At 47.6% G+C, this 24,400-nt stretch overlaps 1 protein-coding gene across 2 annotated transcripts; it reads right to left on the reverse strand.

Moving 5' to 3' along the window:
- Nucleotides 1-9,750: 9,750 nt before the first annotated feature.
- On the reverse strand, nucleotides 9,751-18,343 carry LOC115777055 (V-type proton ATPase subunit B, brain isoform-like). 2 transcript variants are annotated; one of them, XM_030724873.1, is made up of 14 exons: nucleotides 18,133-18,343; nucleotides 17,361-17,416; nucleotides 15,757-15,855; nucleotides 15,570-15,663; nucleotides 15,393-15,470; nucleotides 14,848-14,987; nucleotides 14,667-14,768; nucleotides 13,576-13,673; nucleotides 13,168-13,291; nucleotides 12,941-13,091; nucleotides 12,784-12,866; nucleotides 12,430-12,534; nucleotides 12,213-12,342; nucleotides 9,751-10,657 (listed from the first exon to the last, which is right to left on the reverse strand). In XM_030724873.1, exons 1-14 carry the CDS (start codon nucleotides 18,341-18,343, stop codon nucleotides 10,521-10,523), a joined length of 1,608 nt encoding a protein of 535 aa, XP_030580733.1. In that variant the 3' UTR covers nucleotides 9,751-10,520. The 2 variants fall into 2 exon arrangements, with proteins under 2 accessions (XP_030580733.1, XP_030580735.1); XM_030724875.1 differs by lacking the exon at nucleotides 15,393-15,470 and having other exon boundaries at nucleotides 18,133-18,335.
- Between the last annotated feature and the right edge of the window lie 6,057 nt (nucleotides 18,344-24,400).

Raw genomic sequence — 24,400 nt, forward strand, 5'->3', positions numbered from 1 at the left:
GGAAGTGAGGTGGGATTCGTTCTCGTGGAGAGTCGTGACAACTGCTCACATCATCTGAGCTGTTTCCACTCAGGTTTTTAAACTTCTGCAGTGGACACACTCTGGGGTTTCACATGAAAATGGTCAGCTGTATCCACAGACACAGATACCTGCTGATGCTTTCACCATGCACTCATCATCTGTCAGATAACTGGGGGCAGAGGGCACCGCCACAGCAAGCAGCTACAGCCTCCTGTGTCAGCATCCACCCACCACACAAAGACCCCAAATCTGAGCCTTCTCCTGGACAGTGTTCCTGCAGGGCCTCTGCAGTCTAAAAACAGCAGCAGTGCAGCCAAGCAGGAACCTCCAGGTCTGAAAAAGGGTATTTTTAGGGGTGTGGCCTCTTTGACTGACAGGTGGATGTGACACAGGCGGCTGTAGCTGCTAGCTGTCTGCTAGACCTCACCTCAGCTAACAGGAGTCCCTGAACTGGACCTCTGGACCGTGTTTGTGCTGTTGGAGCATTTGGAGCACTTTTAATGCAATTATCTGACCAATAATATGGCTGCTGTGGCTTCATTGGACTCATGTTGAAGCACAGAGGCTTCAGACTGCAGTGCCACTGATGCTCACGCTGGCAGTCAGTCAGTCTGCTTGAGGAGACCTCCTTGATGGTGACCCTGGCTTCACTCCTTCTCCTTCTGCTCCTCCAACGCTGACCCAGCAGGACTGACCACCCTGCCTCTGAGGTTCCTTTCATGTTCACTTGGCAAATGTTGGGAATCAAGAATCATGAATTCTCCAGCTGTGGAGATGGAAGAGTGTCGGGCTGAGCTCGGCTCTTCTGGCTCTTTATTCCGTATGCTGAGCACTTTCACAGACGTGGCTCCGAGCATAATGAGCTTTCAACCTGTGAAATAATCACCAAGAATTATAAGATGACAGGAAGAAGAAGAACAGATGCATAAACCGGCAGAGCTTCTGTTAGGATTGACAGACAGATGTCACGTACTGATTGGACTGCAACACTGCAATTACTGCAGCTCCAAAATCATGAGCAGAGCAGCACATCAGCTCTGTGTGTGCGTGTGTGTGTGTGTGTGTGTGTGTGTGTGCGTGTGCGTGTGTGTGTGCGTGTGTGTGTGTGTGTGCAAGTATTTTAACATCGTTATTTCAATTATGTGTATGTGTGTGTGGTGGGGAATACACACTGACAGCTCATGAATAATTCTCCCCCTGTGCAGGAAGCGTGTGTTTACCTACCCTTTAGACTGTCTATTGACACACACACACACACACACACACACACACACAGAGGAATGATAATGCCACAGATAATTAAGAGTGATTCTGAATCACAGAATGGATGAGATCGTCCCACTTTGTGTCCAATTAAAAGTTCCCCGGCCCTCGTTTGCAGAAAATTAATATGAGTCCATATGTCTCCCCCCCAACACACAGACACACACACACACACCACACACACACACACACACACACACACACACACACACACACACACACACACAGGAAGCTGAGCAGCAGCTCCTGACCCACAGCTGCAGATATTTATCAAACAGCCTAACAAAGGAAGTCAGAGTGGATGCTCCTGAAGATTAACGGGGCTGTTTCACTGCAGTCAATTTCAATTTACTGCCTAATGCATTCACTGACATCCTGTTCACATCGCAGTTTGAATCCCCTCACCTCTTTGAAGCTGGGTTTCTTTGCACAAATGGGTTTATTTGGTTTGTTTGTGCATCTGCGACATGGAAAACTGACTCACAGGTGGCAGGCTGGGAGATTCTCTGTGCAGTCCCTGTGAGATCACCACGTGAATACCATGAGGGTGGAGGGGTGGAGGTCCATCCTCTGCACACATGCTGAGGCCAAAACATGGAGTTTAGTTACTGAACACAAAGCCTGAAAGAACTTCAGCACATTCTGCTGTCTCAGCATTAAATCAAACAAAGCATTTTGATTTTGGAGACAGAAGTGCCCATATTTGGATGAGAGGGTGGAGCCCTGCCATAAATAACAGACTAATAAAACATTCAAAGTTCACTTACTGAGTATAACTTTTAAAGGAGTTTAATAAACCAGGATGGGCTGAAATAATAAACCAAACCATCAATTTTCATTGTTATGCAGATGATACTCAGCTTTACCTATCAATGAAGCCAGATGACACACATCAATTAGTTAAACTGCAGGAATGTCTTAAAGATATTAAGGCCTGGATGACCTCTAATTTCCTGCTTCTAAATTCAGATCAAACTGAAATTCTTGTGCTCGGCCCCACAAATCTTAGAAACATGGTGTCTAACCAGATACTTACTCTGGATGGCATTACTTTGGCCTCCAGTAACACTGTGAGAAATCTTGGAGTCATTTTTGACCAGGATATGTCCTTCAATGCACATATTAAACAAATATGTAGGACCGCTTTTTTGCATTTGTGCAATATTTCTAAAATTAGAAACATCCTTTCTCAGAGTGATGTTGAAAAGCTCATTCATGCATTTATTACTTCTAGGCTGGACTATTGTAATTCATTATTATCAGGCTGTCCTAAAAGCTCCCTGAAAAGCCTTCAGCTGATCCAAAATGCTGCAGCTAGAGTACTGACAGGGACTAGAAAGAGAGAGCAGATTTCTCCCATATTGGCTTCTCTTCATTGGCTCCCTGTTAAATCTAGAATAGAATTTAAAATCCTTCTCCTCACCTACAAGGTCTTGAATAATCAGGCCCCATCTTATCTCAAAGACCTCATAGTACCATATCACCCCAACAGAGCACTTCGCTCTCAGACTGCTGGCTTACTTGTGGTTCCTAGGATACTTAAGAGTAGAATGGGAGGCAGAGCCTTCAGCTTTCAGGCCCCTCTTCTGTGGAACCAGCTCCCAGCTTGGATTCAGGAGACAGACACCCTCTCTATTTTTAAGATTAGGCTTAAAACTTTCCTTTATGATAAAGCTTATAGTTAGGGCTGGATCAGGTGACCCTGAACCCTCCCTTAGTTATGCTGCTATAGGCCTAGTCTGCTGGGGGGTTCACATAATGCACTGTTTCTCATTCACCTTATTTACTTTGTTTATACTCCACTCTGCATTTAATCATTAATATTTATTAATCTCTGGCTCTCTTCCACAGCATGTCTTTTCTCTCCCCTGTCTGCCCCCCCTCAGCAGATGGCCCCCCCTCCCTGAGCCTGGTTCTGATGGAGGTTTCTTCCTGTTGGGGAGTTTTTCCTTTCCACTGTCACCGAGTTCTTGCTCATGGGGGGTCGTTCTGGCTGTTGGGTTGTTTCTGTATTATTGTAGGTTTACAGCATAAATCACCTTCAGGTAACGGTTGCTGTGATTTCTTTTGCAATATAAATGAAACTGAATTGAACTAAATTTGTCTTAGTACTGACCTGAGGTCAGTGGCTCCACAGTGCAGTGGATGATGCCTAACAAGCAAAAGCTGTGATCCCAGGAGGACACACAAATCTGAAGGGTTGTAACAGGAAGTGCATCTGGTGCGTGAATAAGGGAGCAGCTGAAAGCAGGTTTTTGTCTAACGACTGACTTCACTAGAAGTCCTTTCACAGTGAAAATAAGCTGAAATTCAGCTGATGCACAAACATCCTGTGTGGTGGATTTTTTGCTGTGAGGCTGATTTGAAGTTTCCAGACGCTGCAGAGGTCAGTAAACACACCGCAGAGGGAGAAGGGCTGCGATGGCTGCTGCGATGCTGCAAGAAGCCTGAGACAACTTCCAGCAGTGTGTCTGTCCACACACACACAGACACACACACACAGTGACAGGGTGGCAGAGGACCAGTCACTGTGAGCAATCGGAGCAGTGTGGAGAGACAGAGATGCCACATACCTGCCAGGATCCATCACCATCACAGCCGCACACTCGTCCATTCAAATTCCTGTCAACAGGAGCGGAGCGGTCCAGCCTAAACATGCAGCACTTTAATAATGACGTGGGAACTAAAACAGGAGGCCGTGCAGCAGGATCTGATGCTTTTTAGTGGAAAAAATACACCCAGCTTCCATAAAGCAGCTCAGGATTAAAAGCAGAGCTGATTCTGTTCATGGGCTTAGGATGTGTGGAGACCCCCCCCCCCAACCCTCTATTATTGTAATTGTTCAAACACGTCCGTTCCTGAGACTGAAGGGTATTTTTATCTGGCACAGTGTCGAATATCCACACTCTTTACCAAAGTTAAAGTACTTATTCAATATACTTAAACATGTTTATTTCTGCTGGAAAACTTTAACATGGGAGTCTGTGGGGACTGACTCACTGTGGCGCCTCTGCTGGACACCAGAGGAACTGCAGCTTTAAGTCATTTCTGACAGCAGGAAATGACCTGCAGAGCTCAGAAAGCAATAATAAGAAAAATGTCCTGTAAGTTACAGTTGTTGGTCTGTACGCTCATTTTTGAGTCTCCTCCTGAAACTTTAAATGATTTCCAGCATTAACATGAAATTAAAATGTATTCAATCACAGTGATAAATCAGCAGTCTGCAGTTATTAAACTGTAATCATTAAACACATGCACAAACACAGTGGTCCCTAATGATGTGGCAGTTATGGGCACAGACGTGCTCGCTGTATTTCGAGCACACACAGATGAGATGTTGTGCCTCCGCCTGCAGATATTTGCATGTTTCTTTGTCAGAGCGAAGACTCGGCTGACCTCGGGGATGAAGAACTCGCCCTGTTAAAATGCCAGCCCAGAGACTCAGACTGATTTACATGCAGCTCCCCGCGGGGCTGAGCTGACACCGTGCAGCGCTGCAGACAGACAGGTGGAGAGACGGCTGCACCGCACAGTGAATCCCAGCTCCGCTGGCCCCTGCCGCCCCCACCGTCCGCCCCCACCCCAGGCTGCGTGGACGTCTTCCTCCTGTGAATCCTCAGTCTGAATATTTTGTTGAATCTCTGAGTCCTGGTGTGAGCACGGAGGGAAAAAGGAACCTGTTGGAGAGTCTTTCAAAAGCATGTGGAGCAGCAGAAGAGAACAATGGGTTTCTGTGAGCAGAACAAAGCTGCTTTGTGCCTGGAGGACAGGAAAATGATGATGTGCAGCGCAGTGCAAAAGTCACGAAAAAGGCACGTTTGACTGCATAAAGAAAAACCCCTGACCCTCTGCTCAGCCTTTACAGACACACAAACTGACTTTAAATTACTGTGGAGAACCCAACCTTCCACAGATCTGAATATTTCACACTGATCCCATGGTAAACATGTACAAAACAAGAAGATGGTGCAGAGCAGCAGAAAGTTTCAGGCACAAAAAAAAGACAATGTTTTTTAAAACCTTCAAACTGCTCAGAGGAGCTAACGGAGGAAAAATGGATGTCAACATGTTGGTGCTAATGACTGTTTTCCCTGTGAGAGCTTTAACGCACAGACGTGGGAGGAAAACAAACTGCTGTTTGTCTGCAGGAAGAAGACAAAGATGGAGAGCAGGGAGAGGAAGATGACTGACTCTGATTTAGACACAGAAAGGGGCGGGGCCAAGAGGTGGCCACCAAACACTGTATATAAAGATGGATGTAGGTCACTTCAGGTCAGAAAAATGAAGCCAGTGCAGAGGTGCCTGAAACCTGCATTCTTTCTAATGACCAGCAGGGGGCAACTCCTCCAACCTCTGATTGCATGGAAGTCCATGTAACGATGAGCCTCCTGCTCACCTGGGCCGTCCACCTCTTCATCATCACGTCCAGCTTTAAAGCACCAGCATGGCTGAAGTTTAACTGTTCGGCTTTAGGCTTCAAAAACACAACTTTGCTAACCAATGGCTGACATCACACTGCCATCTTTTATATACAGACTGTGTGTATTACACTGTTTTTCTGTCAGCTGATTCCTGTGTGTGTGTGTGTTTGTTCATTAATATCTGTGATTCATGCTGATCGTTGGCTCAGTGCTGCCGCTCTCTCAGCTCCACACTTCCTGCCTCTGAATGAACAAACATGTTCAGTGTGTGTTTTTGGATATTTGAGCTTCTCAGCTCGTTGATGTTGTTGACACACCGGAATCACGTGACGCCGTGTATGAAGAACACATTCATCATTCAGTGATAACGACAAAGATCTGCCTGCAGAGTGACCTGTGGCACACACCAGCTGAACGAAAACAACTGGAGTTGGTGTGTGAGCGTAAGACGCTGTGTGTGTGTGGGGGGGGGGCTCAGAAGTGAGAGAGACAGAGCACACAGGCCCGTCTCTTCCTCTGAGTCCCACGTGCACATGTGTGATACCTTCTGATTCTTTAATAAATTGAATGTCTGACTTTTTTAATTAAAGTGTTTCAGGCGTCTTCCTTCACAATTAAACACGTTAACAAAATTTCTTCTTGTTTATTTGTGTGATTTTCAGATTTTGAATTAAAAATAAAAAGCTGTCATCCCTCAGCTGTCTGGTCCTCTGTTTGCTTTGCAGCTGCGGCACCTTTAGCAGAAACACAGAGGTCCCTCTGGATCTGCTCGGGTTCCTCAGATGTTCTGACCACGGTTTGCAGAGCTGCTCTCACACCAGGAGCCGGCGGCTGTAAGCTCAGCTTTGACTCGTGAGCTGTCTGTATTTCGAAGAAGCAGCAAATTCCCGCTCCTCTAATTTTATTACTGGGCCACAGAGGCAAGTGATGCTGGAGGATTACACACAGGCCAACAGCGCCTCCCTGTGGACACCTGAGGGACTGCAGTGACTGAGTTGGGCCCCACGGTACGAGTTGAAGTTGGTTTCCGATTGCAGCTTCCGATTCGGGAAATGGCTAAAGGGCCATTCCACTTAATTTTTCGCTACCTTCAGCATCTTTAATCTGCTCTAGTTAAAAATCTACAACACCTACACACTTCAAACCTGGATTAGATTATTCTGCACTAATAGCAGAGTATTTAAAAGCAAGTGTGTGATTTCTGAAACCTTTATCTGTTTTGTGAAACTTCAATAAAGGGCGATTTCAGCACCTTTTTTGCATCTGGATCACATTAGAACTGCTCCAGCTCCAAAAATACAACACCTACACGTTTCAAACCTGGATTAGATTATACTAAACTGATAGCAGAATACTTTAAACCATGTGTGTGATTTGTGAAACCTTGATCTGATTTGTGAAACTTCAATAAAGGGCCATTTCAGCACTTTTTTTCCATCTGGACCACACGACAACTGAACTCCTCCTTCTCTGAAATTTGCATTATTTTGCTGTTATTTCCACATTTAACTTTCTGTTTTCTCTAATTTTTTTCATCTTCAGTGTAGCAAGATTTGGTCTTGTGTTCTTTTTATCTCTGATACCAACTGGGATAATGCTTCCAACAACTTCATGATCTCTTTCTTCTGGTATTAACTTTTTGCTCTTCTTTAACACAGAAAGCACTCCTACATAAGTGCTTCTTTTTCAGTGTCATTTATCTGCTTAAACCCCCAGTTGGTCATGGTAGATGGCTGTTCACACTGACGATGGGAAGGTTGTTCCAGGTTAAAAGAAGTGTTTGCTCTCCGTTGTCGCTACATGCTTGCTTGCTATAAGGGTTTGCTGCAAAGTTAAAGACAAATGCAAATCATTGTCCACTGTGGCTCCATGCTGAACAAAGAGTGAATGTTGCACATCCATGACTGGATGCTATCTGCTGGGTTTCCTCAGATAAAGAAACTGCTTGGAACAAGTGTGAATCATAATCTGAACTTTACTGGCTTGTTTGATTACTACTGTCAATTGAAATGTATGTATTATTAGGTTTAATTGACCTTTTTTTAAGGTAAGGCTTCCTTTAGGTTAGGGGTGGGGTGGGGGGTTCAAATCCAGGGCGACGATCAAATCATTAAACTCAAAGAAAAGCTCTGAAATAAAAGTTGTTTACAAGTTTGAAGTTTGGCATGTTTATGGTTTTAACTAGGACTTGTCATACTAACACACACTTGCCTATTTTGACTTTTCTTTTCATTGTGCTCTAATTATTTAGCCAGTACAATAGAATAATCTAGTCCAGGTTTGAAGTGTGTAGGTGTTGTAGTTTTGGAGCTGGAGCAGTTCTAATGTGATCCAGACGGAAAAAAGGTGTTGAAATGGCCCTTTATTGAAGTTTCACAAATCAGATAAAGGTTTCAGAAATCACACACTTGGTTTTAAATACTCTGCTATTAGTGCAGAATAATCTAGTCCAGGTTTGAAGTGTGTAGGTGTTGTAGATTTTTAACTAGAGCAGATTAAAGATGCTGAAGGTAGTGAAAATTTAAGTGGAATGGCCCTTTAGCCATTTCCCGAATCGGAAGCTGCAATCGGAAACCAACTTCAGCTTCGTCCCCACGGTCACATTTTTAATCAGTTTCTGGAATGAATTTCTCCGTTTCTCCTGCAGCCGCTCCCACTGTTTACAGGTGCATCAGCGATGGTGGAAAGAGCTGTTTTTAACCATTTTAGGCTTTGATTTGACCAAGAATTTCTACATTAATCGCTTTCACATTATGCACAGCTCTTTATCTGTCACACACACTGCAGCACTTGAAGAACCACGACCTGCACCACGCGGTCACTGGCTGCGTGTCTTTCAGTTAAATCAAGTTACAGACGGTTCTTTCATGAATACACATGAATACAAATTTCAATAAACAGGAGAACAGGTCATTCTCCTTCATCTGAGTCACCCTGAAGTCAGACACAGTCAAACTGGCAGCAGCTTTTCTGGAAGTTTCCAGTTTCTGAAACATGGTATTGATCAGTGAATTACTTTGATGGAGGTCTCTGTCCCAATGATATTGATGAAACTCTGTGGGGGGGCAAAAGAAGGTGCTGATAGATTTTGACTTAGCGCCGTCTTAGAGCTGCTTTTGTGTAGGGGGGGGGGGGGGGTACATTATCTGCAGTGTGGTTAAATACTCACCCTTCAAGAACCAGCTGATTTTTTGTCCAATAGCTTTACTTTATTTAATGAAGACATGCAAAACTTCACCTTCACCCTGTGAATATCTTCAGAGTTACAGGAAGTCCATGAGGTGGAAATTTTTAATTATTTTTCCAAGGACTCATAACTTCAGCAGACATGCTCACATGAAGGTTTCAGGGCAGAGGAGCAAATTGAACTTCTGTTAAAAACTGCCATGATGTGTGTTTCCTCCCGGGATTGACCCAGCGATCTGTACTTGTGAGGTAAACGTGTAACCCTGTGAACGCGGAGCCTCATTACTGCCTTCAGACTGAATGTGGGTTTGCTCTGTGCTGGCTCTGCTGCAGCAGGTCACTGGGCTCAGAAAGGGTCCAACAGCAAAACTTCCTCAATGCAAATAAACTAAAAACAGAAAGAACACAGCAGCTTTCAAACAATACAAAATACTGAACTAAACAGTGACTAAAAGGAAACACACAGCAGGACATGAACACAAAAACAAGCTGTAATGAAGGTGAGTCCAATTTTCCTTCAGTGCAGGAAAGTGGAAGTCTCCCTCCACGTGTCCCTGTTTGATCAGTTAAAGTTTTAACGTGATGAAGTTTGAGGAGGATGTTTGTTTGTTTGTTTGTTTGTTTGTTTGTTTGTTTTTAAGCAGGTGTAGGTGTGGTTTTATCCATCTTCAGATGCACCTGTCCATTTCAGCTCACCTGGTCTCTTTCTGGAAGCAGACGTCGTCCAGTGTGTCAGCCACCCCTCCAGCCGACCCCCTCCCCGTGCAGAATCTCAGGCTCTCTCACATTAAACACTTGTTACCCACATATCCATAACTCTGTTTATATTTAGCTGATATTAAACACAACTGCTCAGGAATGATGACACAGCGGCTTTTATTTCATACAACAGTAGAGGCACCAACAGGAAACATTCAGCGATCATGCAGTTTGTACATCCAGCGCACACTGTTGCAACACAAAGACACAATTCAGAGATATTTAAGGCTGAAGCAAACATGTACACAGAGCACACAGACTCATCATCACTCTGAGCTTCTGCCACGAGAAGGAAAGAGCAGCAAACACCAAGAATCTAAAGGAACCACGAGAACCTCACAGCACCCTCACACGTGTCATCATCCCTCGGCCTGCGGCCGGCCTGACGGGTGGAAATGTGAAGCTCGGGACAGAACGGGACAGGAAGTGTGGTCATGAAGCCCCTATGGAGGCCTAATGAGCACGCGGGCTCTGTGCAGGTCCTTCTGCAGGAGCATCACCTCCACAAACGCTGACCTGATCATACAGTAGCCTCTGACATTAAACTGAAAGCTCTGAGCAGGGTTTAAAGAAAGCATCGTCCTCATCATCATCCTCATGAAGACTCACACACTGAATACGTGGACAGGTTCCTCCCTCTCACTCTGAGCACAGACACAAACTCGAGTCTCTCTGAGTCGAAGCAGGAAGCTTTGAAGTCAAGGCCACAAAGTCACAAGTGTGAGGACGTCACAGCATCACAACACTACACTGTATGAACGCAGAGATCCCACTGAGAATGGAAGCTGTGTGTGTGTGTGTGTGCGTGTGTGTGTGTGTATGTGTGTGTGTGTGTGTGTGTGTGTGTGTGTGTGTGTGTGCGCGGGGGGGTTAGTGTTTGGCCTCTCGGGGGTAAAACTCGGCCAAGGTGCTCTGAGGGATCCTCTTCAGCATCTCTTTGGGGAAGATCCTCATGAGCTGCCAGCCGATGTCCAGAGTCTCAAACACGCTCCGGTTCTCGTAGGCACCTGAGGATCAAACACAGGTACAGGTAAGCACGCTGACTTTATGGTTTTAGGTGTTTTCAGGGTTTCACGCTTTGATTTTTGCAGCAGTTCAAGTTCCTGAACATCTTTGTTTGCTTGTAAGACTTGGTGTTCATGATGGAGAAAATGCAGACAGCACCAAAGTCTGAGCTCGTGCAGGCTGTGTGACTGCTGGCTTTCCCCTGCATCATTGTAGGATCTTTACAGTATGAAGCACCTTGAGGCGACTTTTTGTTGTAATTTGGTGCTCCGTGTGCTAAATCACCAGATCTCAGCTTATTTACTGTTTTTATGTTCTTTACCATCATCTGATGACATCACCTGTGAGCGCACTCAGAGAGCCCGGCTCCGAGAGAACGCCGATAACCCTCGGCGGAGACGGACGCATTTCTCTTCTCTCCCCAACCCGTCCTTTTTCCCCTGCTTTGCTGCTTTAGAGCCTTTTCTTCACACAGCTCCCAACTGGAAATTATAATTATGGATCTGGTCAGCTGGTCTCTCAACACTGTTGTGTGATCAAATTTTCACCATGAGGAGGTTGGGGAAAGGAGAACCCTCTTTCCTCTTGTCCAAGTGACATACCTGGCTGTACTGTCAATTGAGGATGTGGCATATACATATATATATACACATACTCAGACTTAGTATATCTGGAGCTGATTCGGAGGGATTAGATCTTGGAGACGTATCTGTTTCTGCACGGCGAAGGAACGAACCACGAAATTCAGATGATTGGGTTTTTCACCATTGAGAGGTGCCAGAAAGACTGAAGGCTGTCAGCAAATTACAGCCTGTACCAAAACAAGTCGTAGAATCAGGAATTTGGCTCCCTGACGGCCTTGGATGGCCAGTTACCTCATTCTTCTCCTGGAAGATGCTCTACGCCAGGGGTAGGGAACTCCAGGCCTCGAGAGCCGGTGTCCTGCAGGTTTTAGATGTGTCCCTGATCCGACACGCCTGAATCAAATGACTGAATTACCTCCTCAGTATGCAGTCAAGTTCTCCAGAGTCCTGCTAATGACTTCTATATGTGATTCAGGTGTGTTGGCTCAGGAACACATCTAAAACCTGCAGGACACTGGTTCTCGAGGCCTGGAGTTCCCTACCCCTGCTCTACGCCCTCCCCGCTGTCCCCTCTTCTGACCTGTTTGAACTGATATCATTCCACCTCTTATCAAAACTAAGTAAGCCCCACAGTAGCTCGACCCCCCCCCCCCCCCCCCCCCCCCCCCCCAAACCTCATACTGTGCCCCCCACTGGGCAAAATGTGAGATGATTTTTTTCCTCACCTGTCCTGTTTGCTGTGTTTCCCTCTTAACCAGCAGCGCCGCAGACGCTGATCTCTGATTGATTGTTGTTTTGAATCGCTGTTCTGGAACTTCTTTTCGTTACATGTTTCATGTAATGACAATAAATTGATTCTGATTCTGTGATACCCGTTATCTCTGACTGGGGTTCTAGGAGTTGTGAAGCTAACTGAAAGCTAACTCAGGCTAAAGGTGAACAAACAGAAACTAAACGCTGAGTCCAACTGCACCTTGGGAGATGAAGTTTTTCTCAAACTTGGTGAGGAACTCCAGGTACAGCAGGTCATCAGCCGTCAGAGCCTCCTCTCCCACCACCGCCTTCATGGCCTGGACGTCCTTCCCTATAGCATAGCACGCATACTGCACACACACACACACACACACACACACACACACAGTCAGAATAAGCAGACCAGTATGTGCAACATGAAGCAGGTTTGTACGTACGAGCTGGTTGGAGACGTCAGAGTGGTCTCTGCGGGTCATCCCCTCCCCGATGGCAGACTTCATGAGACGGGAGAGAGACGGCAGCACGTTGATGGGAGGATAGATCTGAGCGCAGGAGGAGAGGAAGACAGGTTAGAGAGGACAGATCGGCGTCCACGTGATGGCTCTGATCTCATCAGTGTCCGCAGTGATGACATCACGTGGACGCCGATCTGCTGAATGCTGAATGAATTCATTTCCTATAATCGCAGTCCTCCATATTTGCTGTGCAGCACTGACAGGAAACAGAATGAGCTGCAGAGTTTAATCAAAGCAGAGACAGGTGCTGCAGGCCCACAGGCTGTGCTTTCTTACCTGTCTGTTGTGGAGCTGTCTGTCCACGTAGATCTGTCCCTCGGTGATGTAACCAGTCAGGTCAGGGATGGGATGAGTGATGTCTGAGAGAAACGAGATCAGCTGTAAAAACGAGGCCCTCGCGGTTCCTCTGTGAGCCGTGCGTTCATATGAGTACCGTCATTGGGCATGGTGAGGATGGGGATCTGGGTGATGGAGCCGCTCCGTCCTTCCACTCTGCCGGCTCTCTCGTAGATGGTGGCCAGATCGGTGTACATGTAGCCGGGGAAACCTCGGCGGCCCGGCACCTCCTCTCTGGCTGCAGACACCTGAAAGCGGGGGGGTAAACATATAATCCATTTGCTGCAGTAATTTCAGAACCAGTGCGCTGGGGTAGCGGCTGACCTCTCGGAGAGCCTCTGCGTAGGAGCTCATATCGGTGAGGATGACGAGCACGTGCTTCTCACACTGATAGGCCAGGTACTCGGCCGCAGTCAGAGCCAAACGAGGCGTGATGATTCGCTCGATCCTGCAACCAAGAAGGCGAATAACTGCAGGGAAGACTCGCACCTGTTAACATTAAAGCTCTGAAACTCTGGGGGTGACACCTGTCCGAGTAAATGTTCCTACTTCACTGAACTTCACACTTCCTGTCACAAAATCTGCAAATGAAACAGAAATTTCTATTTCTTGAGCTTGTGGAGGTGAATCTCCTGACTGCCCTGGTCCCCACTGTAAGGTTACCTGTCTGCTGTGACAGGTAAAACTCAGCCTCTACTTCTGTTTGAACCTTTTCTTTATGACATGGCGTACGTTGGGTCGTTGGCCAGGTTGAGGAACAAACAGACGTTGTCCATGGAGCCGTTCTCCTCAAAGTCCGACTTAAAGAACCTGGCTGTCTCCATGTTGACCTGAGGGCGGAGAAAAGACAAACCGTCAGTCCCGTTAGCGCACCGGTGACGTGCCGTCAACTCTGAGTGAGCCCTGAAACTCTGCCTGGACAAACCTATCAGTGAATGATGTGCAGTGCTGGGACACAGGGAGCAGCCTGGTGCTCGGTGAGTGCAGACTACAGCAGCCAGCTTCTCACACTAACATATTCATCATGTAAATCATTTCTCTGACATTAGCCCCACTGAGGCGGTGAAGGCAAACTGTAAGCAAGCAACTTTCACAGAGTCACCAAATCCGTCAAAGAAACTGCTGAAAAGTTACGAGTTCCAGAGCAGGAACATCTTCAGGAGAACAGGAACCTCGTGAGGAACTCAGCTCCCCGACCTGCAGTTTGACAGGACGTTCCAGACTGTGCATGAACCTCTTCATCACCTGGCAGCTTTCAAACGTTCTGACTGAAGAAGGAACTGAAAGCAGGTTATTTGACCCTCAGCCTGAGGTTGGCAGTATCAGGATGGAGCTGCTGATGGATGGATGATGAAGTCGAGATGATGCGATCCACATTCAGGCGTACGCTGACACATCGGCTTTGGAAAGGACAGCAGCAGCTTCCTCTTCAGACTCGCTGAGCTCCTCCAAAAGTGTCTGAATCTTTGTGAGAGCTCCTTCAGCCTCTGATGGTCTCCACCTGTCTGTGAACCTGCAGAAGCTCCAGAAGTTCACATGAAGCTGCTACAGCGAGGCGCGAGCTGATCTCCTACTGAGACCTCTGAGATGATGCCCCTCTCAAACCCTCCTCTGTAGGCTGTTGGTGGGGGTCAGGAAGTGGATGATGCTTTCAGAGGACACGATGACCTCAGAGTTGTAATGGTACTGCTGGTGGTCACATAACGCTTTAATGATAATCACCTGAAATATGAGCTCTGAGTTTGGATGCTGAGAGCATGAAGGAGCCGAGGCTTTAACAACATCTCATATTCAGAGTTTTCTGATGTAGAAGAAGTTCTCACCCCCATGGCTGCAAATACGATGGCGAAGTTGTCCTCGCTGTAGTCCATCACGTCCTTGGACTTCTTCACCAAACCGGCCTGCCGACAGATCTGAGCCGCGATCTGAGGAAGAACGAGGATGAGGACGGAGTCTGAGTGAAAGGAGCTGCTGTGTTTCACGAAGCAGTCGGAGGGCGGGTACCTCGTTGTGCGGCAGCCCTGCAGCAGAGAAGATGGGTATCTTCTGCCCTCTGGCGATGCTGTTCATGCCATCGATGGCAGATATGCCGGTCTGGATCATCTCCTCGGGGTAAATACGGCACTGAGGGTTTATCGGCTGTCCTGAGGAGACGCACACGCACACGCACACACACACACACACACACACACATTTACACGCACACACACACACACACACACACACACACACACACACACACACACACACACAGACATTTACACACCTGAGAGAGCACGCACACTTCATCACAGCCACTGCAGCAGATATTAATCATCAACCAGTGTTTGCTGCTGTGTTTGATCTTCTCACACAGCGACATCACGTTAACCCCGTGACCCTGACGCAGGTCACAGGGTTCCCATGGTAACACAGCCGTTTAATGTGAAAACGGAGGCTGTGAGTTTGGCGCTCGTTTACAGCAGCCTGCTGCACCAATCAGCTTCAGCGGCGTCCCGCCTGCAGCCACAGCAGATCTGAGTCCCCACCAGTGAACAGCGGAAATGTACCCATGATGTCCAAGAAGTCCTCGGCCAGGACCGCGGGTCCTCTGTCGATGGGTTTACCCGATCCATTGAACACGCGGCCTGCAAGCACACAAACACACCTCACCGAGCGTCCGGGTACCACAGCACACATTAACAGCCGGCGGCGCTCGCCGTCTGACTTTGTGCCATGTGACGTACCCAGCATGTCCTCTGAGACCGGCGTCCGTAAGATGTCTCCTGTGAACTCACAGCTGGTCTTCTTGGCATCGATGCCCGCGGTCCCCTCAAACACCTGCAGAGGGCAGAGCGGAGACAGAAAAGCTTCAGCGTGAACCTTCCAGCAGCACCTACGATGTTTCAGACCGCCAGCGGGCCGGTTAAATACCTGCACCACAGCTTTGGAGCCGGTGACCTCCAGCACCTGCCCGCTCCTCTTGGTTCCATCTGGCAGCGTGAGATGGACGATCTCTGCGTACCGCGGGAACTGTGGACGAGAGAGAAGATCACGAGAGTTACAAAACGTGCCCGGATGATCCTTTACACACCAGGGCAGCTTCACAGCCCCAAACATCTGGCCTCCAAACACCTGCAGGTGAACTAATAAAGGTTTGGATTCTGAAACCAGAATCCTCCTCCACACTTTTAGGCCTCACAGTTACAAACTTCTCCACCAAGTAGCGACCGCGGTCACCAACAGGTCACCTGCAGCCAGCTGGATGCTGACAGCAAAACTGTGCTTCAGCTAAAAGAAAGGAAAGACATGCAGCAGCTGAAACACCTGACTGATGCTTCAGCACCCTCAGCAATTCAAATGCTCCAGAACTGCTGCCAGCCAATCAAATCACATCATGGAGAGAGGTGCTGCTTTTACAGTCAGCATCAAAGTGAAGGAGAGGTGGATGCTGCAGTGAGGTCAGAGGACTCTGTATGAACTCAGCTTGGCCTGTGATTGGTTGCTGTCTCCGTGATGGGACGCTAACATGACTGGAACAATCGTGGTGTCTGCCTGGTTACGCTTACAGCAGCTGTTAGGAAGCTCTGCCTGAGATCCAGCTGTCACTTTAAACACAGGGGAAACAAACCTGCACAAATACACAGCCAAAAGCTCCAAAAGATCATTTTAAGTCATTTTAATTTTAACCCCGTCCTCTGCCAGAACCTCTGAACAGGCGTACGGAGCGCACAGCGTGCACGTAACTCTGAGCACAGCTGCCTGCACTGTGGCTGCATGTGTCTGAGCATCCTTTGTCTTGTACAGGCAGTTCTGTGCAGAGCTTTGTATGTATGAGTTGTAAGTTGGAGCTTTTGAAGGTGTTTAAACATATCTGTGTGCAGAGGTTTGGATCTTTCGTGGTTGGGATGGAGACTGAATCATCAGCTTTTAACAATAACTTTTCCATATCGGTGTCAGGGTACAGAGATTTAAAAATTCTGGTCCCTGTGTGGTAATTTCTGAGCTCAGCTCATTAAATCTTCTCTGTACGATGGACTTCAATTCTGGCTGCTCCCTTTAGGGGGCACCACAGCAGATCATCTACCTCCACCTCCCAGCATCCTCCTCTGTCGCTCTGACCCTCTGCACGTCCTCCTTCATCCATGAACCTTCTCTGAGGTCTTCATCTGTTCCTCCTGCCTGCAGCTCCATCCACCCTCCCTCCTCTGCACGTCCAAACCATCTCAGCCTCTCTGACTCTGAGCTGTCCCTCTGATGGACTAATTTCTACTGCTATCCATCCTACTCACTCCCAGTGAAGATCTCAGCGTGTCCAGCTCAGCCTCCTGTCTCTGTGTCAGAGCCACCGGCTCCAAACCATCACAGCAGGTCTCACAGCTTCACTCTCACATAAATATCCTGACAGAAAGCTCTGAAAGCAGGATCTGTGGCATGCATGGACATTCCTGGGATCCTGTCTCAGGTCAGCTTGGATTTTGAGTCAGAGATGTGACAGATGCCCCTCCCTGCTTTGGACAGGAGGAGGTTCTTCTTACCTTCACCTGGTCCAGAATCACCAGCGGCCCGTTGACTCCAGACACAGTTTTATAGGCTGAGGAGGCAGAAACACGTCGAGTTAACAGAGGAAAGCAGCGTGGAAAGAAAATAATGAAGCAGCAATAAAACATCTGAGGCTGAGCTGCACTCCTGCAGGTTTCTGCAAGTGAGCCAGCTGAGGCTGCACAGCACCCCCACACCTGCAGCTGGTCTCAGGTATCTCTCAGGTAAGCCCAGAGCCTTCCACCTGCAGGCAGTCAGACCACACCATCAGCACAGCCCTGCATGAAGGGCAGCCCAACAGGAAATAAGGAGTGCTGGACTCTTTAGCAGAAAAATATGTGGGCAATATCTGGAGTTTAACAGGTGCACGCCTCTAAAGGCCTCTGAGCCCTTTAACTCCCACACTGGAACACAGATCATCCTGAAGGAGCGGCTCCTCAGCAGCACACAGATGTTCACCTGTGCAGGAGGAACAGGTGACCCTTAACCCCATTAAAGATGCCTTATTTCCTGCTGAGTGATCACTGTGAGCGGCATCACATTTTTTCTACTCTCAGATCTGCATGACGTCACAGAGAGGGATACCCCTGATATGGTCGGTATGTAATATCGACCATATCTGATCGGCAGCCCTCTGACAGGAGGATCGATCAGAGCGATCAGCCTCCATCCTGTCCTCATCCCCCGGCTCCTGTCTCTGAAGATGACTCAGCCTGCTCAGCTCTAACGGCAGCATCACCTCTATCAGGCAGCCTGACGCGGACTCACTGAGGCGCGGCTGGGAGATGTAATCCCGTTTCACGGCCATCACGTGCTCCCGGGAGGCGGCGGCGGCGGAGGTCGGAGCGGCGGCCGGCGGCCTGTTCCCGCTGACGGCCGAGGACAGCTCGCTCATGGCCCCGTTCACCATCCCTCTGAGCGCCTTCATCGCCATGTTTCCCGCAGCAGCAGCGTCTGAGTCGTGACAGCCGCGGCGCATGCGCAGGAAACACCAGCTGCATCAGAAAAGATGCGAGCTGCGAGCAGGAGGTTTGGAAGCTCAGTGATGCCAGAATAACAGAATAATTATTATTATTAGTAGTAGTAATAATAATGTTATTATTATTAATATTATAAATAATATCAATAATAATAATAATAATTATTATTATTATTATTATAATAGTGAGTAAGTAAGTAAATTTTATTTATTTAGTGCTCAATAGAAGGCTATTTTAAAAAGGAAAGTTTTTAACTGCTTTTTAAAAGAATCCACAGAGTCAGCTGAGCGTAGATGTAGAGGTAGACTGTTCCACAGCCTTGGTGCCACTGACTGAAAGGCTCTGCCCCCCCCCCCCCCCCCCCCCCCCCCCCCCCCCCCAGTCTTTAGTCGTGTGCGGGGAACAACTAACAAATTCTGAGCCTGCGAACGAAGACAGCGAGAAGCAGTATATTTCATGAGAAGCTGGGAAATATAATCTGGAGCCTGGCCATTTAATGCTCTGTATGTGAAAACGAGAATTTTAAATTGGACCCTAAAATCGATTGGGAGCCAATGTAAGGAACGTAAAATCAGAGTAATGTGAGCTTGCTTGCTATAATTTGTTAATAATCTGGCTGCAGCGTTTTGTATTGCTTGGAGACGTGAAAGAGATGATTTGTCCAAGCCAGTAAACAGGGCATTGCAATAATCTAAACGCGAAGACACAAATACATGAATAATTTTTTCCAGATCAGCCTTGGAGACCATATGTCTTAACTTAGAGATGTTTCCTAAATGAAAGAAGCAGGAACGAGACAGAGCTTTTACATGTGAGTCAAAGCTCAAAGAGGAATCAAATATTACTCCAAGATTATGGATGCTGGACTTAGTGGTGGGACAAAAAGAGGCAAGAGTCTGACTGACTTTTATATATAGCTCAGGAGGAGCTATAATCATAGTCTCAGTCTTATTGGCATTTAAAACAAGGTAATTATTAGAGAGCCACTCACTGATCCGGGTTAAACACTGGACTAGGGTGGACAACCTATCCAGCTGCTGGGGCTTAAAAGACATATACAGCTGAATATCATCAGCATATAAATGGTAAGAAATCACCTTAAAAGACTGAATGATGCCAGCTAAAGGGAGCATATAAAAAGAAAATAATAATGGACCCAGGACTGAACCCTGTGGGACCCCACAATTTAGGGACGCAATGGTGGAAGTGAATTTGCTGGTCCTAACAGAGAATGTCCTATCAGACAAATAATAATAATAATATTATTATTATTATTATCAAAATCTACATTTCTGCCAGTTAAACGCAAATAAAAACACTGTGATTTCCAGTGTTTGACAAAGTTTATAATAATATGATATTTTCATCTAAAATTCCCCAAAATCATCATATTATAATGTATTTAATGTAAATTTATTTTTTTGTCTCTGAATGTAGTAACAGTTCTTCAACTTTCTACCTCTAAATGTGATTCTTCAGTTTAGGCTCTTTAGGGTCACTGGTGCAGCTACAGGCAGTGATAGAATGAGTTTGTTTCAGCAGTGACAGCACACACACACACACACACACACACAGACAGCAGCCTTACTTCTTCACAGAGAGGCGGAGCGTCTGATCACCATCTCCTTGCATCGCTCAGGTGAGACAGCTAACAAACTAACTGTGTGACTGCCTAAAGGTGGCGCTGCAACAAGAAGCTAAAATATTTGTATTTTTTCCTAACGCGTGCAGACCTTCTTCATCGGGGTGTATGGTTTCTCCCTCTTGGAGCCCAAACACTGGGGTCAGCGGACGGTGAAGCTGCTCAGGGTTTGTTTGCATGTGCAGCCTGTAAGAGTTCAGAGACACAGTGTCCACAGTGCTGTGGAATCAAACAGTCTGCATGTGGGTGAAGCTTCACTCCAGGAAGTTTGGAATTCTGCTCAGGAATTACAGCCTCATGGATCTGACTCCTCATGCAGATGTTTGACCACCAGGGGGAGTCTGAACATAAGTGATGAGGCCTGATCTGCTGACCTGTTGCTGTCAGCAGATCCTGTGTGCAGAATCAAACCACCGGCCTCATCACTTCCTCTGCTGCCCACCCTGTGTGTCTCTGAGCCTGAACCCGCCGGTGCCCACTGAGCATGTGTGAGCACAGCTTCCTGAAAAAGCTGCTCTCTGGACATCCGACTGAACAAAGGAGGAGGAGACGTGCAGCTGCTGGGACTATTTTAGGTGGCGGATGTATACAGGTCTCTTGGGGCAGCAGGTCAGAGTGTGTGTGTGTGTGTTTCCTTTATGCAGGAGCCGGTCTGTGGTGGCAAAAAGGCCACTAATGAAAATGTACAGTTGTCACAGATGACTGTGAGCCAGGTGTGTGCTGCTGTGCTGCAAGTGTGTGTCATGGACTCTGAACGTTCACACACACAGAGCTCACTGAGCATCATTTAACAGCTGATTGAGACAGAGGCTGCAGGAGGTTCCACAGAGAAGCAGCAAATGTTTCCTGTTCCCTTATTGTTGAGACATTAATAATTATTAACCAACAGGAGCTGCTTCCTGCAGCAGCCTGGGCCACACAGAACAGACCACTGATGACTTTGTATCTCCAAAATATGTCTGAGTGCTTTGACACAGCGACCCGTCTGATTCACGTGTCCAATAGAAATGAAGCAGGAGAATCTGTCCTTTCAGCTCTGCAGCCTGCAGGGATGATGCGGGGTCAGAGGTCGAATGATGGAGGACTTCTGCTCATTAGCTGGACTGACTGCAGCCTCGGGCTGCCTGACAAACTCTCAGAAGCTGCATGAGACCTCTAGAAGGCAGCCAGCTGACATCATCCCAGAGATGATGCATCACCTCGCCAACGTGTCACATGACATCTTTAAAACAGGCGCTGAGTAATAAGACAGAAGTGACTGCATGCAGGACTGTTTTCCTTCCCTTCATTAAAAGCTGCTGAGTCCTCATGAAAAGGCTGTCACAGCTCGTTCCTCTTCCTCCACCTAAAGTCAGAATCATCCTCCCCCGTACAGCTGTTATAAAGAGGAAATCATCCACAGAGACCAAAGCAGACTCTGGATCAGCTCTAAACATGTTTATTTAACATGGGGACTGACTCACTGTGGCGCCTCTGCTGGACACCAGAGGAACTGCAGTTTGGAGAACACAGAACAACACACAGGACCTGCAGATAAATTCACTCACCTCAGCAGTCAGAGCTGAAATCTCAGTGTCCAGATGCATCCATGAAGCAAACCCTGCAGGATCATCTGCAGCAGCAAAGCTTGTGTTGCTCTGTAGTCTGAGATAACTGTTCCTTTGACCTTCCTCTCATTAAGCATCGACTTTCCCGTGCTGGATGAGGGTCTCGACTCATCTGCAGGTTTTATTGTGAACTGTTCAGCAGTCAGCAGCTCTGTCCACAGACAGCTCAGGGTTCAAACACTCTGCAGCCCACAGGCTCCAGATCTGAGCTGCAGAGTCCCCCCCAGTGAGGATCAGGAAGTGTTAGTGACATGACGGTGAGGAGTGTGTGAGGAAGACATGAGTGTGAGGAAGGCTGCTGGTGGTACTTTTGACTGCAGATAGGAGCAGAGCGGGGGGGTTTGAAGAGGATGGAGTGACGGGGGAGGGAGCTTATGGCCCCAGGAGGCAATTTGCTATTCAGCCCATCAATCACCCATTCATTTCCTCACAGGACAGACACACACACACACAGACGCACACACACACACACACACACACACACACACACACACACACACACACAGACGCACAGTGTGTTCTTTTGAAAATCAGATTAATACCTCGGAGCAGTGTTCCAGTTTAAACTGGGATTTATGGATCATTTGTAGCAGCATTGTTTACTTGCGTGTGTGTTTTCGGGGGGGATCGGTGCCGGGGGGTGGGGTTGAGCTGTTATCACCTCGTAAAGCTTCAGTGAGCCGGTGACTGAGCGCCGGCTGCAGGGAAGACGTGAGCAGTTCGTGGTTTGTGTCGGTGGGAGTACTGGGACCTGAAGCAGACCCCAAAGAGCCCAGTGCTTCGTTTGGTGCTGAAAAACAGATCTGAAAGCTCGCTGCTCTCACTCAGAGGACCTTTCTATCCAGCTGACCCAATCTCATCTGTGGACTCCACCAGAGCAGCTTTGCATGAGTTACAATTTAAAATAATCCTCCTTTGTATCGGACTCAGTTCATCCTCTGTGAAACAAGCTGCTTCCTCTCCCGTCACGGCCTCTTCTGATTGGTCAGCTTCTGCGTGGCGGTTGAGGAACCCAGCGCTCCCTTATCTTTCTGTTCACCTTCTCCCAGCCTGGAGTTCATGATGTGCAGCAGACTGGGACTTCCCTGTGAGGAAGTGAGCAGCTGAATTTACTGCACTAACAGAGCGTCCAAGAAGGCGGAGCTCCAGTTTTGCCGAGTGAAATTCTGGGATTTTAACTGGCTGTGTCTGTGTGACGCTCTGTACAGTCTGTGGATGCAGACTGTGGTCAGATGTGGATGGTCTCTTCTGAAAGAGAAATCAACATTTTTATGGAAAACGCTGAGGCTTCAAAATGCACCCAAAACCAGCGGGTGGTGTCCGAGGCCATCCTTTATATACAGTTGTGTGCTCTGTGGAGGAAGAGGAAGTGTGCTCCTGCACACGCTCACTGAGAGCTGAGCAGGCCCACAGTCAAACAACAACCTGAACTTGCTGTTACCGTCATTTAAAAGTTATTTGCCATGACTCTAACCCCCGACCTCAAGCATGACCGCAGCCATCGGGGAGCGTAACCCAGGCTCCCGCAGGACGGGCTGATTGGCTATCCAGAGGAGCCCGGAGAGCAGAGCAGCCTGTGGGTCATGTGCAGTGTGGCCCACGTTAATGCTGAGCTCCAGGTGCAGCGAGAGCCTCCACCGGCAGCTGTCTTCCTCCTCTCCGTCCAGCTGTCGATGACCTCACTCGTCAGCCATCTCATTCACAGACGCACACACATGCTGTCTGTGTTAATGCTGCTCAGCGTGACGTCTGAGGACTCTAAATGACCACTTTCAGAAACACGTTTTCTGACCTTTGGAGTAACTGCAGCTCAGCTCTCACCCAGAGGGAGGACAGTGAGCTCTAACAGGGTCCCATTTCCTCTGTTTCTGGGCTGGAATGAGGCCACTGAAGATCTCTGAGGCCCGGATCTCCTCCTCTGCGTGGCTGCAGGACCTTCTCACGTTCTGCTTCAGTTTGATGTGAAGATGGTTGATGGTTGATGACGCCTGCTCACAGCCCCGCGTACCCCCAGACTCTGGAGGGAGGCGGTGGGAATGTGCTCTGAATTTAAAAAGCTGCAGATATGAACAGGATGGAGATGTTTCTGTAACACATGAAATCTTATGTATATGGCACAGTTCATTCATGCAAACTGAACATACTGAACACAGAGACACAGCCAATCAGGAGCCTGAGCTGTTACCCACCTGATGAAGCCTGCGACGATTCACAGTGTGGACGCAGCAGTGAGACGGGTCCCTGATGACATCAGAGAGAGCTGTTTGTGCACTCTGATTGGCTCTGGACACTGATTGGTCCTGATCATAAACACTGTGAAATCAAAGGCACTCATTCAAAGAATTTTCAAATATTTTGCTGATAAATTAGAAATAATTCTATAATTATTAAATACCAGAGGATCTAACTTATTATTATTGAGCTGTGATTGCAGCAGAGAAAAAGCCGCCTGCAGAGAGCTGCTGAGAGTATTTATGAAATGATTTATACGACAGTGAGATATGAACAGTTTGGTGGGGTTGAGCAAAGAGACTTTCACTCATGAAGAACTTCTTCCAGTCTCTGGGTCACAGGGGAGGACGCTGAGCAGTGATTGGGCCTGAATGACTCAGATATGACCTCTGATATTATAAACTCATGAGCAGCCTTTTTACTGGAACAAACTGAGTGTTTTTGGAGGGACTGAGCAGATTATCGACAGGTGAAAGAAGCAGAGTGTTGCTGATGAGCTGGGAGCTGCAGTTCATTTTTAGAGATCTCAAAATGAATGTGTTTGTTTATTTGTTTGTATTTTCTCTCCTCAGTGT

This window comes from Archocentrus centrarchus, unplaced genomic scaffold (assembly GCF_007364275.1).
Source record: "Archocentrus centrarchus isolate MPI-CPG fArcCen1 unplaced genomic scaffold, fArcCen1 scaffold_42_ctg1, whole genome shotgun sequence".
NCBI classification, from domain to species: Eukaryota; Metazoa; Chordata; class Actinopteri; order Cichliformes; family Cichlidae; genus Archocentrus; species Archocentrus centrarchus.

What these genes read in the sequence shown, in the direction of transcription:
- LOC115777055 (XM_030724873.1), bottom strand. Translation starts at nt 18,343, where the DNA reads ATGCGCCGCGGCTGTCACGACTCAGACGCTGCTGCTGCGGGAAACATG. An exon ending in GGTCTCAGAGGACATGCTGG is followed by an intron (nt 15,471 to 15,569) that starts GTACGTCACATG and finishes GTGTGCTTGCAG; the next exon opens with GCCGCGTGTTCAATGGATCG. An exon ending in CAGGGCTGCCGCACAACGAG is followed by an intron (nt 14,769 to 14,847) that starts GTACCCGCCCTC and finishes GTTCTTCCTCAG; the next exon opens with ATCGCGGCTCAGATCTGTCG.